The following is a 15,776-nucleotide window of genomic DNA, read 5'->3' as shown; positions in this document are numbered from 1 at the left end:
ATAGAAGTGGGGAACTTTAAAAAATATCACGAAAATTAATCCCGCCTAAAGTATTTGACATTTTTAAATTTCTCGATGTCCTGATGACAGTAGAGAGCACAGATGTATCACTCACGTAAACAGTAATTTGGTTTTGCATAGAGAAATTAAGACGACATAAGACTCTAATAACGGGGGCTTGCTCGAGGCTTACATTATCATTATTTCTGATACTAAAATCTCAAATCTTTTTAGAGGGATCTCTACGGATGTACGTTTTTTATATTTAAGATTAATAAAAACAGTACCTTACCATCACAATATTGTATGTAAAACGGTTTTAAAGTTTTATAAAACGTTTTTTAAGTATAAAATTAGCTGTAAGCACCAGATTTTATTTTTCTAGACGATGAATAAGTAACTTCCCTATGGATCCCTCTAGAAAAATTTGAGATTTTAGTAATACGTTCATCAGAAATAATTAAAATAAACCCCACAGAAATATCGATTTTCTATGCCTGCTGGGGAAAATTCGGCGGAAGGTCCGTCCTTAACGCCGATTTTTATTTTTACATGACTTCATGACTTATGTCGTTAATATTACCACTTTATTTTGGAGATTTGATAGGGCAAGTTCAGCCGTAGGTCTATCCAATACACTAGGGCCGTGCATCGCGTATTTTTGTGCACGGCTGCTTCACTTACGTCGTTAAGATACTGGCTTTATTTTAGGGTACTAAGAACATTCCTCTATTAAAATCATAGTTATATTACTGATTAGATTATATTATTGATAGGCTTCCCGACCTATTTATGGATTATTTTCCAAGTTGCGCTAAGCTCGACATTCCAACCAAGCCTAGCGTTAAATTAACTGATATACCGGGCTTATGTATTAATTGTATGAGTACCTATGTATGTAATTACACGTTATTACGCTGTTCCCGCAGCTACAACTCTGTACCTTCAGACCTTTGGAACTTCTCTGAGGACCTTTAGAACTCTGCCGATCTTTGGACCGCCGAGTTAACACAAAAACTCTTTGAACAACAGGCTCTTGGGATAACGTTGTTTTTATTAGTACAACCTTCGACTTTTTACGATGCGGTGGCTAAACAAACACAATCAAAAGGCACTTTGTACCTCGGGTGACATTGCAAATAAATGTACGTCATGCTGTCTTGTTAGCTATGGCGAAATCTTCACAACATTCATAACGGACTAGAATGTTTGTATTCCATACCATAAGGTCTTACTGGTAAACGTGTTTTAAATTTTACACATTTGATGTACAACCATTAGCGTGTGCCAAGAAATCCACGGTGGATTTCTGACTTTGGTACCCGTAGGCCCTTACAAGCTACGCGACTGTGACGCAATAATAAATAGCCTACCGATATGCTACTCTTTAAAGCTGTTTTCCGTATACGACACTACCCGAATTATACTGAAATGGAACATTTTTGTGTACCTACAGCCGTGGTATAAACACGATGTCAAGGGACTCTAGCGTCGAAGGGCATATGTGCCACATCTTGAAAATCTAATACCTTTTATTGTTTCTTACTTTTTTATATACTTGTTCCAAAAAATGTCTTGTTTTTATTATTTTAGTTTAAATAAATCAAAAACGCATATTTCTCCATACACATTGTTTTACTTCAAAACGCACTATTTGCAGGAAATAGTCATGTTTGGAAAAAAAATAATTTTCAAATATTAATTTAAAATATTACTCATTGTCCCCGGAGTCTATAAATCACAGAAGTGGTTTAAAATATTTTTAGTTATTATTTAAAAAAAAAAAAAATTGAGTATTATGCTTGTGAGAGTCGGTACAGTTTTTTGCCTCTCCTGAAAAGTTCACTTTTTGTAAATAGTCAGTTTTGCATTATAACCCCACAATTGTAGAACACTCGTCGCCGACAAGGAATTACATGAGAATGATGTCAAATGGACTTACTTTTCTTCAATTCCAATTCCAATCCACCCCTTCTCCGCCTAATCCTTTATAACGTATTCAAGTGGATTATAGTTATATATATTTTGATATGAATATTTTCCAATTTCTAGAACAAATTTAACATTCGAATCATGTTGGGACATCATTGTACTAGCGTTACATGCCAGCAATGTCAGTAGCATAAATAAACTACCAACTAGATCGATATCTTCGGGCTTTAGTATGAAATAAATTCGTCCTAAAAAAGCATAGATATGCCAATATATAGACAGTACAATTCTCACTTGGAGCCTACTTATTATCCTATCCACCAATGAAAAACTCTGAAAGTTTATTCCATACACTTTAATAGTTTGAATTTATTTTTTTGTATGTTTTTAATTAGTTTTTATATCTAGTATAAACCTTTAAATAACTTATTTCGATGACATTAAGAACACTTTACAATACATCTAAAACTTATTTTTTATAATATTTAGGCATAACCTACGAAAAGCAGCAAGGCTTTTAGCTTCTTTAACAATTGACGGTAATTCATTAAAACTCCCTTAAAATATAGATTATGTTGGGTTCTCGACAGATTTGTAGTTATGTTCGGTATTCTTTTTATTAATAAATAACGACGAAATTTGGCTGAAGCGGTTTTTATTAATACACCCGAAAACAATAAACAAACGTAGAAAATACAACAAAATGATTTACGAAAGGAAGGTTCGAGAATGTTCCGAAGCGCGTCACGTAGGCAAAATAATTCGAGCTCGATGTCGCGGTTGCTGGTACTGTACTGACCATTTCGTTCGCGTTGTCGCTTAACTAGGTGGAAAATAAAACATTGTGGAACATTCCAGTTGCTACAAAAACAAATATTAAAAAAAAATTTAAAAATCCAAGAAGCTTGTTTGGAAACTTCTAGAATAATGTTCGAGTCAAGTAGTGGCGTACCACTACAGATTTGTTTTTGAAAGTCTAAAATCTCCACAGTTTCAAAATTTGAATTCTTAAACATGTATTTCGGAAGCATCTTATTTTTTAGCTTAAATATAAACATTATTACATTGTAAATTGTCTCACACTTAACATTCCTAGTTATTTCTGCATAATAATTATCTTAGAATACCTACTACACTTCAATACTGCGCGATAATGTCTCCACTTTGAATTATTTGCAATTTCTTTATCTGTGTTTGATTGCACAAGAAAAGGATACTAGAGCAGTGGATATAGATAGGCAATAATATGACGTCGCAATATTAATGGTTCCAATTTTCGGTCGAAGTACCTCGTCAGTAGCGTGAAACTGACGTCATACTCGTACTTGACGCGTCGCGTCGTAAACGTACGCTAGCATACTCATTGGCGACGCGTATGCTACGCGCGCAAACCTATCTCTGTGTTCGAATGCCCTTAGCGTGCCAAGAAATCCACCGTGGATTCCTGACGTTTGTAACCGCAATATGACGGCGATCCACCGTGGATTCGCTAGTACATAATTCATTGCACTTGGCCCGTTTTTATTGTATTTTGTAATAACATAATGGTGCACTAAAACATTTTTTATTCTTATGTCAAGGAAATGAAGTATCATAACGTGTATTTAAAATGCAAGAATATTAAATTCATCTTTGATATTTTTATTGTTTTCCGCATTTTAAAGCCATTGTACTGTATTAATTTACTGTAAATGCTCTTTCGGAGCATCTGGGCCGAAGGCTTGGAATAAACTTCCTCCGGAACTAAGATCCATAACAAGTCCAACAGAATTCAGGTCTAAACTAAAAACTTAACTTTTTAAGCTGTCATACTCTTAATTTAAATATACCATTCCTGAGAGAATGTCCAATTTTCCAATGATGTCCTAAATCCTGTATCTAAATTTCGCTAATAAGCAATTAGTTAATGTTAATTAAGTGTTAATCTCAAGTGACCTATCAGGTAAGTATGGTACTGTATAGTATCTCCATATATAGTTAGTAATGACATAGATCATTGTATAGATGTATTATATATTTTTACAGCGCTCTTGAGGTGATTTTGCACAAAAACGGCGTTATATAAATCATCCAAATATTATTATTATTATAGAACTTTTTTTAATATCTCTTATTTAACTCTATAGGAAACATGATAAAACCCAAGACTATTTTCGTATTTTTTCATCATATATTTTTTATAACATTTAGAGAGAAAGAAATAATTCTCTGAATATGGGTAGATATCCTGGGAGGATTGAATAAGACAAATATATACAATATATATTCAAATAAAAATGTTCGTTTGTTCAGAATTTTAAATCTCTGAAAGTTCTTCAGTGATTGCTTTGATATTTTGACACAACGTTACATTCGAATACGCGTGTGTTTTTATATACCTATATTATATAGATGTCACCTGTGACAGGTAAAAACATGCTTTCTTTAAAACGGCTTTGAGTTTGAAAAATTTGACATTATTGGTGATGTCGTAGCCGAAAATGATTTGTATTTATTTTTTTAATTTGGTTTTTTAATGAAGATTTTCAGAAAATCCGTGCGGCGCACGTCAAACTGATATTTCCTGAAAATCTTCACTCAAAAAACACAATTTAAAAATTAAAATAATTTTCGGATACACAACATCATTGATGCCATGGTTTGTAATATTAGTTACTCTAGTAGGTACACACAAAAGTCACGAGCCGCCACTGACTGAGAGTATCCTTCACTCTGGAAAGTGACGAAAATAAACTATATCTTATTTTAAATTAATATATTGTGAAATAACACAATATATCTAATAAAACGTCGGGATTAGAACCCACGACCTCCGGACTGCTAGTCGAGAGCGTTACATATAATGGAACGGAAATATTGAATAATAATAATAGGTACCTACCTACTATGTTTTTGTTAGTACTATTAATATTTTTGCTAACATATTTGCAAATCGTTACACAGCCGAGCTGTTGAACTCAAGAACGAGTTGTAGGAACGACCCGTTTTCATGTGACAAATGTCAACCGTATGCAGATGTTGGGCGCGCGTTTAGTATAATTCCCGATTGACATCGGTGCCGAAGGAATCAATGATGCTAGTTCCTCGGAGCATCTTCCATTGAAATACCTGCAGAACAAGGACAGCAAAGATTTTAATACGTTTAAGATAGGGGAATGTATGTATGTAAAGGTTGGCCTGCAGATTGCATGATGACAATTTCTCCAATTATAGCCAACCTTCGATAGGAGAGGGCACCAGAAAGATATTAAGTAATTAGTAATTGCTATATATGCCTATCTTTCGTACTTATCATATGTGTTTTAGTGATTCTGCATTACATATCGCTCATTGCATAATCATTACGATTCATAAACTACTACCGTTCAAAAGATAATAATACTTGATTTTTATGGTAATCGATCAAATTATTCAATAATATAAATGTAATTAGGTAATAAATGCTTCTTATTTGATAGCATCTATTATTATTATGTTTGTATGTATGTTGCGTATTACTATCTTTCAAGAATACCAACAGATTCATTTATTTAAGGTCCACGTAGACCATGAAATACAGAATAAAACATTTTTAACAACGAAACAATTATAGAGTGAGCAGAAAATGCTATATTAGCAATCTATCGATAGCCTTCAACAAGAATTATGTACCCATTCCTTATATGCGTGGACGAAGAACTCTGCCTACTAAAATACACTAAAAATGTATTTCTTACTGGAGATGTAGATATAAATATTCTAGAAAATGGACATTCCAAAAGAATATTGTAATATCTGCAGATGGAAAGCCTACTAAATATCCCAAAAGAATATTGTAATATCTGCAGATGGAAAGCCTAATAAATATTCCATAAGAATATTGTAATATCAGCAGATGGAAAGCCTAATAAATATTCCAAAAGAATATTGTAATATCTGCAGATGAAAAACCTAATAAATATTTTTACTCGAAAAGTGGACGACAATGAAAGTTGCATAAACCGTTTTATGAGTAAAACAAAAGAAAAGACTCAAACTGTTGTTTTTAACTCAACTATAACCGATCATTTTACAACTATGCTTTCAATAAAAATAAACAAACCAAACAAAATTATGAAAATACCACTAACAACAGAAAAAGAAAAAACCAAGTGGAATGGTATTAAACTTAATCAACAAAGTACCGATTGGAAAAAACTATAAAGTATGTACAATACAAATGAAGCATGAAATTTTTTCATAGAACTCATTCAGCAAAACATTCTCTCTAATACCATAAAAATTGTAAGGAAATCTTAGACTGTTATAAACTGCATATGAAAAAACATGAGTTACATAAGAAACAAAAAACTGATACGATTTACACATGGTACAAAAGAAACCTAAAACCTACCATAAGAAAAAAATTGTGGCAAATAATAAACTAAAGAACAAGTTCTAAATAAATTAACGAGCTGAATATAAACAATTACTCCATGACACACGTTGATAATTTAGACCAAATTCTAAAATATTTCAATATTATTTTCATAAATACAGGATCGAATTTAGCAAATCAAGCCATGCAATGTGATGAAGCAATACGAATTTCGCTAATAAACAATTAGTGTTAATTTTACGAGACCTACCAGGTGAGTAGGGTATTATATATTATCTCCATATATAGTTAGCAATAGCATAGATCATTGTTTAAATGTATTAAGTTGGTACAGCGCCCTTGGGGTGATTTTGCACGAAAACCGCGCAATACAAATCATCCAAATATTATTGTAAAATAAACGAACCTCCTGAGCAAGTAAAGAGGTTCGAGTTTAAACAAATCACAACTGATGAAAAAAAAACAAAATTTATTTTCTAAAATCAAATGAATCTTCGGGGAAGACTGGACGGGTTGTGTCGGAGAATTTGAACAATTCATCAAATTTCAACGTTCATTTTCAGGTTCTGTGAAAGATTTTTTCAAGTTCTGTTTTTATTTCAGTTCGGTCAAGCAACTAGCCTATAATGATATAATAACAAAACTTTGAATACGACTTTCACCGAACCCGAAAATGAACGTTGAAATTTGATGAATTGTTCAAATTCTCCGAAACAACCCGTCCTTAATCAAATATATGTAAAGAACGTGTCTTTCCTGAAACAAACATAGTCAATCTATCTATAACTATAAGCGCTTACCACACAGCTCTCATAAAAGTTATTGTAATACCAACATTTAAACAAGGATGTAAAAATGACAAACAACTGTCGACCAATAAGCTTACTCAATACATTTTCAAAAATATTGGGGAGAATTCTAAAAAAACAAGTTCTATCCTGCTTAGAAGAAAATAAAATATATTTGGAAACATGTATGGTTTTAGGGAGAACAAGTACCGGTGACGCCATAGATCATAAAAAGTTTAGACAATGGAGAAAAAACATTGGCAATATTCATAGACTTACAAAGGGCTTTTGATACAATAGATCACAAAATACTTTTTGCCAAACTTTCAATAGGTATGCCAAATACAACTTTAATCTTACTGAAAAATTATATTATGGAGCGTACACAGAACGTTCAAATTAACAACAGAAAAAGTAAACCTCTCCTAATCAACCATGGAGTACCGCAAGGAAGCATACTAGGACCGGTATTATTTCTAATATATATCAGTGATATCTGTAACCAAGGAACGAGAAGAAAAATCGTTACTTTTGCTGGCGATACAGTCATTTTATTTAAAGAAAGATATTGGATAAGTACCTATAAAGAAGCGAAGTATTGACTTGATTTCCTGCAATAAAATTCCGCACACTTAACGTAAATAAAAGAAAATATCTGATATTTTCTAAAACAGTCGTCGGATGACTTTGATCTCAAATTCACACACGCCAAGGAATCTATCAACATAATCAAGGCTTATCATGCCTCTGTCCCACTATAGCACACTCCAAAAGCATTAAATATCTTGGAATTGAAATTGATGATAATCTCCAATGGATCTCACACATTGACGTAATTACAAAAAAAATTGACCAGGTACATATACTTCTGTAGAAATATTCGTAATATCCTCAACATAACGACATTAAAATAATTCCATGTATTGTGCCTACAGACTAAAAAATACTGTCAATATCGCCCTGTTGAAAGACCATAGTTGAGATATGATGATACCATGATTGAAAAAACCTTACCAAACTCAAACTTCCTTTTATCAATCTTATCTTGGGAATTCCATAATCCTACTAGATCCTACAATATTGGGAGCAGCAAAAAAACATAATGCAAGCGGCTCATTGTTTTTGTGTTAATTTAGGTTTACGTGACGTCACATGGACCTTGCCTCACTGACCAATACTCCATTGTTTGCACATTGCTAGACACAATACATAATGGCCGCTAATTACAATGGTTCCCACAACCAACTCTTAACCTAATCTGTCTGCCTTTTGGAACAATAATTCATTCTAGATGAGTGATCACCAACCTTTATAGCCGAAGGGCCAATTTATTTCAATTTATTCGCGGGTCGCAGGGGGTACAGTACTTACACGATTAACTTACATGATTAACTTACATGATTAACTTACACGATTTACTTACATGATTAACTTACACGATTTACTTACACGATTAACTTACATGATTAACTTACACGATTTACTTACATGATTAACTTACATGATTAACTTACATGATTTACTTACATGATTAACTTACATGATTAACTTACACGATTTACTTACACGATTAACTTACACGATTAACTGACATGATTAACTTACACGCTTAACTTACATGATTAACTTACACGATTAACTTACATGATTAACTTACATGATTAACTTACACGATTTACTTACATGATTAACTTACAAGATTAACTTACATGATTAACTTACATGATTAACTTACATGATTTACTTACATGATTAACTTACTTCATTAACTTACATGATTAACTTACATGATTAACTTACATGATTTACTTACATGATTTACTTACATGATTTACTTACATGATTTACTTACATGATTATCTTACATGATTAACTTACCTACATGATTAACTTACATGAATTACTTACATGATTAACTTACATGATTAACTTACACGATTTACTTACACGATTAACTGACATGATTAACTTACACGATTAACTTACATGATTAACTTACACGATTAACTTACATGATTAACTTACATGATTAACTTACACGATTTACTTACATGATTAACTTACAAGATTAACTTACATGATTAACTTACATGATTAACTTACATGATTTACTTACATGATTAACTTACTTGATTAACTTACATGATTAACTTACATGATTTACTTACATGATTTACTTACATGATTATCTTACATGATTAACTTACATGATTAACTTACATGAATTACTTACATGATTAACGATTACTTAAATGATTAACCTAGATGACTTAAATACTTACATAATTAACTTACATGATTTACTTAATACGATTAATTTATGAAACGGTGATTTTTTAAGCAAATTTGATGTCTCCAGGCCTAAATCAATAAATGCTGTCAATTTTTATCATTTTTAAATATTTAAGTACGTACGAAACATACTTAATAAAAATAAACTAATGAATTTATTTTAAATCTACTTAAAATAGTTAAAAGATTTGATAATTAAGGTAATTTTGAAAAAAATCCTATTTTCTACCGAGATTCTTTTTACAATGTTTAAAATGATAAAACTTAGTACCTACCAAGCACATTCTAAATACGTACCTCTATCAAGGTATAACTAATTTTAATAACTTTTCTTTAAATCTTAAAATTATCGAAAATATTTTTAATTAGAGCTTAGGTAATTTGAAAAATTACGTAAAACTACTATCTATTTATTATTTTTTTACGTTTTTTTTAACCTTGCGTTGTGATTTTTATGATTTCTTCGTTTGTTGATGTAGCAGGGTTTTTGGGTTCATCGGTTGAGATAGTAATAATACTGATTGGATAACTTGTATAGCGCCGTTTTTATGAAAAATAAAATTATGTGTTCATGATGTCTGGTTTGGGGAGACCCTTTGACCTCTCCAACTAGGAGGGATAGATCATTCGCCGGTCACTCCTAGAAACATTGATCCCTAGATTCCTGCCCACCCTTCATACTTTTTTACTTTCCAGAACTTAATTTCCTTAAATAGACCCTCCACACAGTTTCCCAAAAGATGACATAGGCCCTGAGGGAAATTAATTAGTGTGGGGTTAAAATCTACGAGGACAATCGTGTGGGGTCGAGTGGTTAAGACGCTATCCCGGTAAGACAAGATATCCTGGGTTCGATACCTAGATGTGACAGTTTTCTTTTTTATTTTTCTGTGTTTTTTTCTGTTTCATGTTTCGCCGTTTCGGGTTTTACCAAATATTATATACTATCATTTTTTGACTCGGCTAACGGTTTTTATTCTCTACTCTGGACCTCACACTATCCAGACTATATTTCGCATATTGGATCAATGTGCAACCAACAAACAGACAGACAAACAGACAGCATGCAAGCAGTAGAATAGAAATGTTCGACAGTAGTCAATATATGTATTTTCTTTAACGCTTTGAAATATACGGCTCGATTGCAGCGGGTTGCACGTCACTGCTCTTGACGTTGGTTGTACATGATTACCTCACAACAGTTTTATTATGACAAATTTTTATTTACACTGCAACAATCTTTTAAAACTTAATACTTATGGAAAATTATGTAAATGTCTAAGGCTAAGCGAGGGTCCCTACCTAGCACGAACGTCTTAAATTTATCAACATAGGTTTTTATCAAAAATATCGCTAGTTAGTCGACACTAAACTTCTTGCAAGAATGATTGCAAATCGCACATGACTGCAGGATTGTAACTCACATAATTTGTATAATCTGTTAATCTCATTAATGTTTTAGGAATATAAATGAAATTACATGTTACTAATAAAAAAAATTATTCTATGAAGAAGTTAACAAAATGTATTGTTTGGTGAAGTAATGAAAATGTATTTTATGATGAAGTTAACAAAATGTATTGTATGATGAAGTTAACAAAATGTATTGTACGATGAAGTTAACAAAATGTATTGTTTGATGAAGTTCACAAAATGAATTGTATTATGAAGTTAACAATTTATAAAAAGTTGTAGTCATTTTAAATACTTGGTTAAGGCGATGCCATACGTAGTAATGCAAAATCATGTGTTTTTGGTTTGAAAATTTGATCACCTAGAAATGTTTCAGATGCTTTAATTAAATACTGCGAGTAGAATACATCTTGGCCTTTAAAATGATAGAGTATTTTTTAGATAAGTCTTTTTATAAGCCCAGAAAAAAATAATGTATAAGGCCTATGAAAACTGCTTTAAAGTTCAAAATCTCCTACTTACGAACCCATTTTCGAAAGTTATTTATAAAATGATCGAAAAAAATGAAATATTTATGCCTGAACATCCACAAAATAAAATAAAAGGCACTTTTTGACCATGTTTTTTTCTTGCATAAATCAAAACAGGCGGATGGATCGCCATCTACGTAAGGGTTGTTATTGATAGCGGCTCAATTTAAAATATTACACGACGTAGTGCATCGCCTTAAGTGTTAAATATTGTACTTTTTGAACAGTTAGGCCCAGTTGTTTCGTAGAAATTCAAATGTAAAATTGTCATTCAACGTCAATAAGTATTTTTTGACAGTTATACGGTTCCCTAAATGCCGATTAAATTCGTGTCAGCTTTTGAACAAATTGTAATCAGCAGGAGGACAACTATCATATTGTTAAGGTTAACAGATTATTTCAATTTGTTCAAAATCTGAAAGGGACTGAATAACAAAATGGCGCTTAATGACAATGTTTCATTTGAAGTTCGAAAGGGGAGATTTTCAATTTGCATCCGTTTTATTGAATCAATTGTCTGATAGTGTGCTTTGTCGTTTTGTTTCAGATCATAGGCGTAGAACAATATGTAATCCGCCCACCGGAGGGGGAGGAAGGAAGTCCCGCCCTGCTGGGACCTGAAGTTCTAGCCGCATCCGCCCTGACTGACGACCTCGTGCGGAGGGCGGGACAACCCCTGGCTGCTGTCATTGCGCAGGTAACCGTACCAACCTAACCTAACCTAACCTAACATAAACTAAACAATGCCAACCTATTGACATTCCGACATCGGAACACGTGCAATTTGCTTTTAAATATTATCACGACGAGATTCGAAAATATTCGGTTTTTCATGAACACATGTTCCGACATTCGTAATTTACTAAAAGTTTATCAGGAAACCTGTTAATTCATTCGTTAAGGCCTGCACAATCCTGTTTTTTACAAACAATTAATAAATTATTAATACCTACTATTTTTTCTCCGTGTATGAAGAACACACAGAAAAACAAACAGAATTTGCAACTGCAAAAAATGTTAGAGACCGGTCAGTGGATGAGTAGGCATCGCGTCTGGGTCCCACACAGACGTCGTGAGTTCAATTCCTTAGCTGGGTAAATCTTCCATCATGACCAAACAACATTTTCAGCTTACTATAATGGTAGTATAAAGAATCCCGGGAATGTTAGACAATTTATCTCACTAATATTATCATCATTGATATATAACACCATGATTGGTTTTTGGGGTTGCATTGCGCTCCTCATTTAGCCAACTGCCCTGATGAAGGACACTGCAAGGTTGTCTGAAAGGTTAGAAAGAGGAGGAACCTCAGAACTGCATAATATCAACAATATTAATCTTAAATTATTATTTAGTTTGAAGTCGAATATCTCTTCTATGTTGTCCCCCCACTTTAGATATATCTATATTAACACGGATTACCAATAGAAACCATAAATTAAAACCAATTATTGATGAAAGAGTCATACCGACTTGACTTTTATTTGTGAAAATGTTAATGGAATTATAGACAGACCTGATTTACTGAGACTAATCACCTTCAACATTTTTGATTGCAACAACAATATCGTGTCATTTAGTTACTCACTTGTACCTGGATTGCATGCAGTTGGCAATACTTTCGCAGACATGCGTCACCACAGTTGTACAGGGTTCTAACTTCACTTTAACTTATCTATTTACCGATTTCTGATTTTCTCTTATGTAACCTATTTTACTTTCACATATTTTAAAAGAAAATATTTATCACGACGCATACTTACCATTTTACAAATGTGCAGATAGATTCATATACAACTAGCCAGGACATGAAAATTCATTGCTTGGAATAATTACATTTCCCTAATGCCATACCAAGACAAGGCCAGGTTCTTATGAATTGTTTTATTTAATTATAGAACACAATATTAGCGATTCCTAAACGAAAATTTGAATCAGAAAAAGATTCGATCACATCTAAGACTCGAACCCAGGACCCTTGCTTGCCGGGACACCGCTCTACCAACTGACCTAATGTGACCCTATCTCCTTCGGTCATATTTAACTATATCATACTTCGAATGAGAACTACAAAGCATTGTCTTCATTTTCTCATCGCGCATTTTTATTTGCTGCTATCTTTATGTATGATTGCAAGATTCAACTCGAACTAAATGCAATATAGACAGTGTCTTAGATAAATAATATATCTTATTTTTATTTAATGTGCGACAACTATTGACTTTTTCTACAAGATGAATATTTTATTTTTGGAATAACTTAATGAGTAATATTTAATTATAGAAGACAATATTAGCGATTTCTAAACGAAAATTTGAAATTATTTTCATTTAAAATATGTTAAACTTAAATACTTTGCGCAAATACCTCAAAATCACAAAATTTTATTTAGATTATGAGAAATTGTCTTTGCAAACTTTGATTCCTCAACACACGATGAGGTGAACCCTATCTAACTGAAGTTACAAACTACACTGCGCTTCGTAAAAACGATCAACTATCAAATAATGTCAATTTGGGAGACGGGTTTGGGTACCGCTGCCCTGGATGGTATTGATCTGGACAACGTTTAGGTACTTTCAACAAGACGGCGCCACGTGCCACACAAGCAACGAAACCATTGATATTTTACGGGAAAAGTTTCCGGACCGTGTTATCTCTCGAAGAGGTGATCACAATTGGCCACCGAGATCTTGTGATTTAACACCTTGCGACTTCTTTCTTTGAGGCCACGTGAAAGAGAAGGTCTACGCCAACAGCCCAGCGTCGATTCAAGACCTCAAAGATGGAATTCGTGAGGCTATCGAGGACATAAGGCAGCCACGCAGCAATTTGGTTATGGAAAATTTCATGAAAAGGATATGGTCATGTAGGCGTGTTCGTGGTGGTCATTTGACTGATGTTATTTTTCACTATTAACGGCATACTTTCATCTTTATAATAAAATAAACATTCGATTATTTATATTAAAAAATGTCATTTATCTTTGAATATCAAAATAACACCTCTTATTGGAAAACCGTATATAAATAAATACCTTAAAATTAAATTGTAATATTTTTGTCAGTGAGAGTTTCATATGGTATCTTCTATATATCTCAGAAACCATACATTGACCCCTGTCGAACATTTCACAGTTAGCGTGCTCTAACGGTCTTCGACTGCTTGCATGCTGTCTGTTTGTCTGTCTGTTTGTTGGGTGCACATTGAGCCAACATATACTCTGAAGAGTCAAGTACAGTCAAGTACAGAGTACAGAATACTAACCGAAAGCCGAGTCCAAAAATTATATATACTATCGAATGTGGTTTGATTAAAGTATCACTAAATAAAGTGTAAAATTATGAGAGATTTGAGGGTTGGGTAATTTTATCTACAGTTTTCCAGAAATAACAAAAATTGGACGCTTAAATTTAGTTTTTACAATTAATATGCCTCGTAAACTATATTAACAGTTTAAAATTGTTTCAATATACATCATCAACGTTATCCCATTTGAATTTCATAATGAAACACACTTCTGTATTTAAAATTTAAGGCCCAATTGACCAGAATGTTAAATCATGAGACACGCCCACGTCGCATTTCTTTTATTCTTTATTCTATGTTACGTTTGAGACATGCTAAATAATTGTATAATGTTTAAAGGTACCCATTGACAATTCAATCTCTATGGTTGTACACTGCTAAGATTTTGGCAAATTGTTTTGTGTATTTTACAAGAGATAGAGCCAACATTCCATATTTGTTTGTTGTTATACTAATGTTATGTTTGTTGTAATTCTAATGGTTTGTTTGTTTCTTTTGATTTCCAGTTTGATAGATACGTAAGAACACTTCAGATCGACCCCGATTCACCACAATTTCATCTAGTCACCAACGGCCAACTTCCGTTTAGGTAAGCTTTACAATTATATAAAATACAAATTTCAAACATTAATATCATTTTTTAATTTAGTCATTTTACTTCCCTGAAGATGGCACGATTATCCGAAACTTCTTCTCCATGAGCTTTCTGATGTCCTGTTTTGAGGCTTCTGGCGCTCAGCTTTGTATATAATCCACCGTCAAATTTTTCAATTTTACTTATCCATCCGAAATCTGCTCGCCTATAATGATCGTTAGCAGATCTCATCTTTGGACGATCTCTGCTCCTCTTTCCCAAAGAATGACGATGCCAACCGATGGTACTGTGACTCCAACTGTCATTTGAAAGTAGTGCCACGTGTTCTGCATAGTTTTCCACTTGAGGTTGGAGATTGATTGTAATGTCTGCCACGTTAGACTTGTTCTCGCACGATCTCAAATTGAAATATTTGCTTCAAGCATGACTCTTCCCACGACCTTTTGTGTCCTGCTTTGCCTCCCTCAAATATCTTCACCCATCCGAAGTTGTTTATTTTTGACGTCTACTTCATCCCCATCACGTGGGTGACCTCCATTATCTTCTCCCAATCAAAG

At 33.0% G+C, this 15,776-nt stretch overlaps 1 protein-coding gene across 1 annotated transcript in view; it reads left to right on the top strand.

The window, feature by feature from the left end:
* Positions 1 to 15,776, top strand: part of LOC149410066 (RNA-binding protein fusilli-like) — a 138,600-nt gene that overhangs the window by 34,271 nt on the left and 88,553 nt on the right. The window contains exons 3-4 of the mRNA XM_089648932.1: positions 11,860 to 12,009; positions 15,131 to 15,213. Of these exons, the coding sequence (XP_089505058.1) occupies positions 11,860 to 12,009; positions 15,131 to 15,213 (233 nt within the window). The remainder of the gene's footprint in view (positions 1 to 11,859; positions 12,010 to 15,130; positions 15,214 to 15,776) is intronic.

This window comes from Hesperophylax consimilis, chromosome 28 (genome assembly GCF_061612785.1).
Source record: "Hesperophylax consimilis isolate HC1 chromosome 28, BYU_Hcon_1.0, whole genome shotgun sequence".
Classification (NCBI taxonomy): Eukaryota; Metazoa; Arthropoda; class Insecta; order Trichoptera; family Limnephilidae; genus Hesperophylax; species Hesperophylax consimilis.
This window is presented reverse-complemented; position numbering and strand designations above follow the sequence as displayed.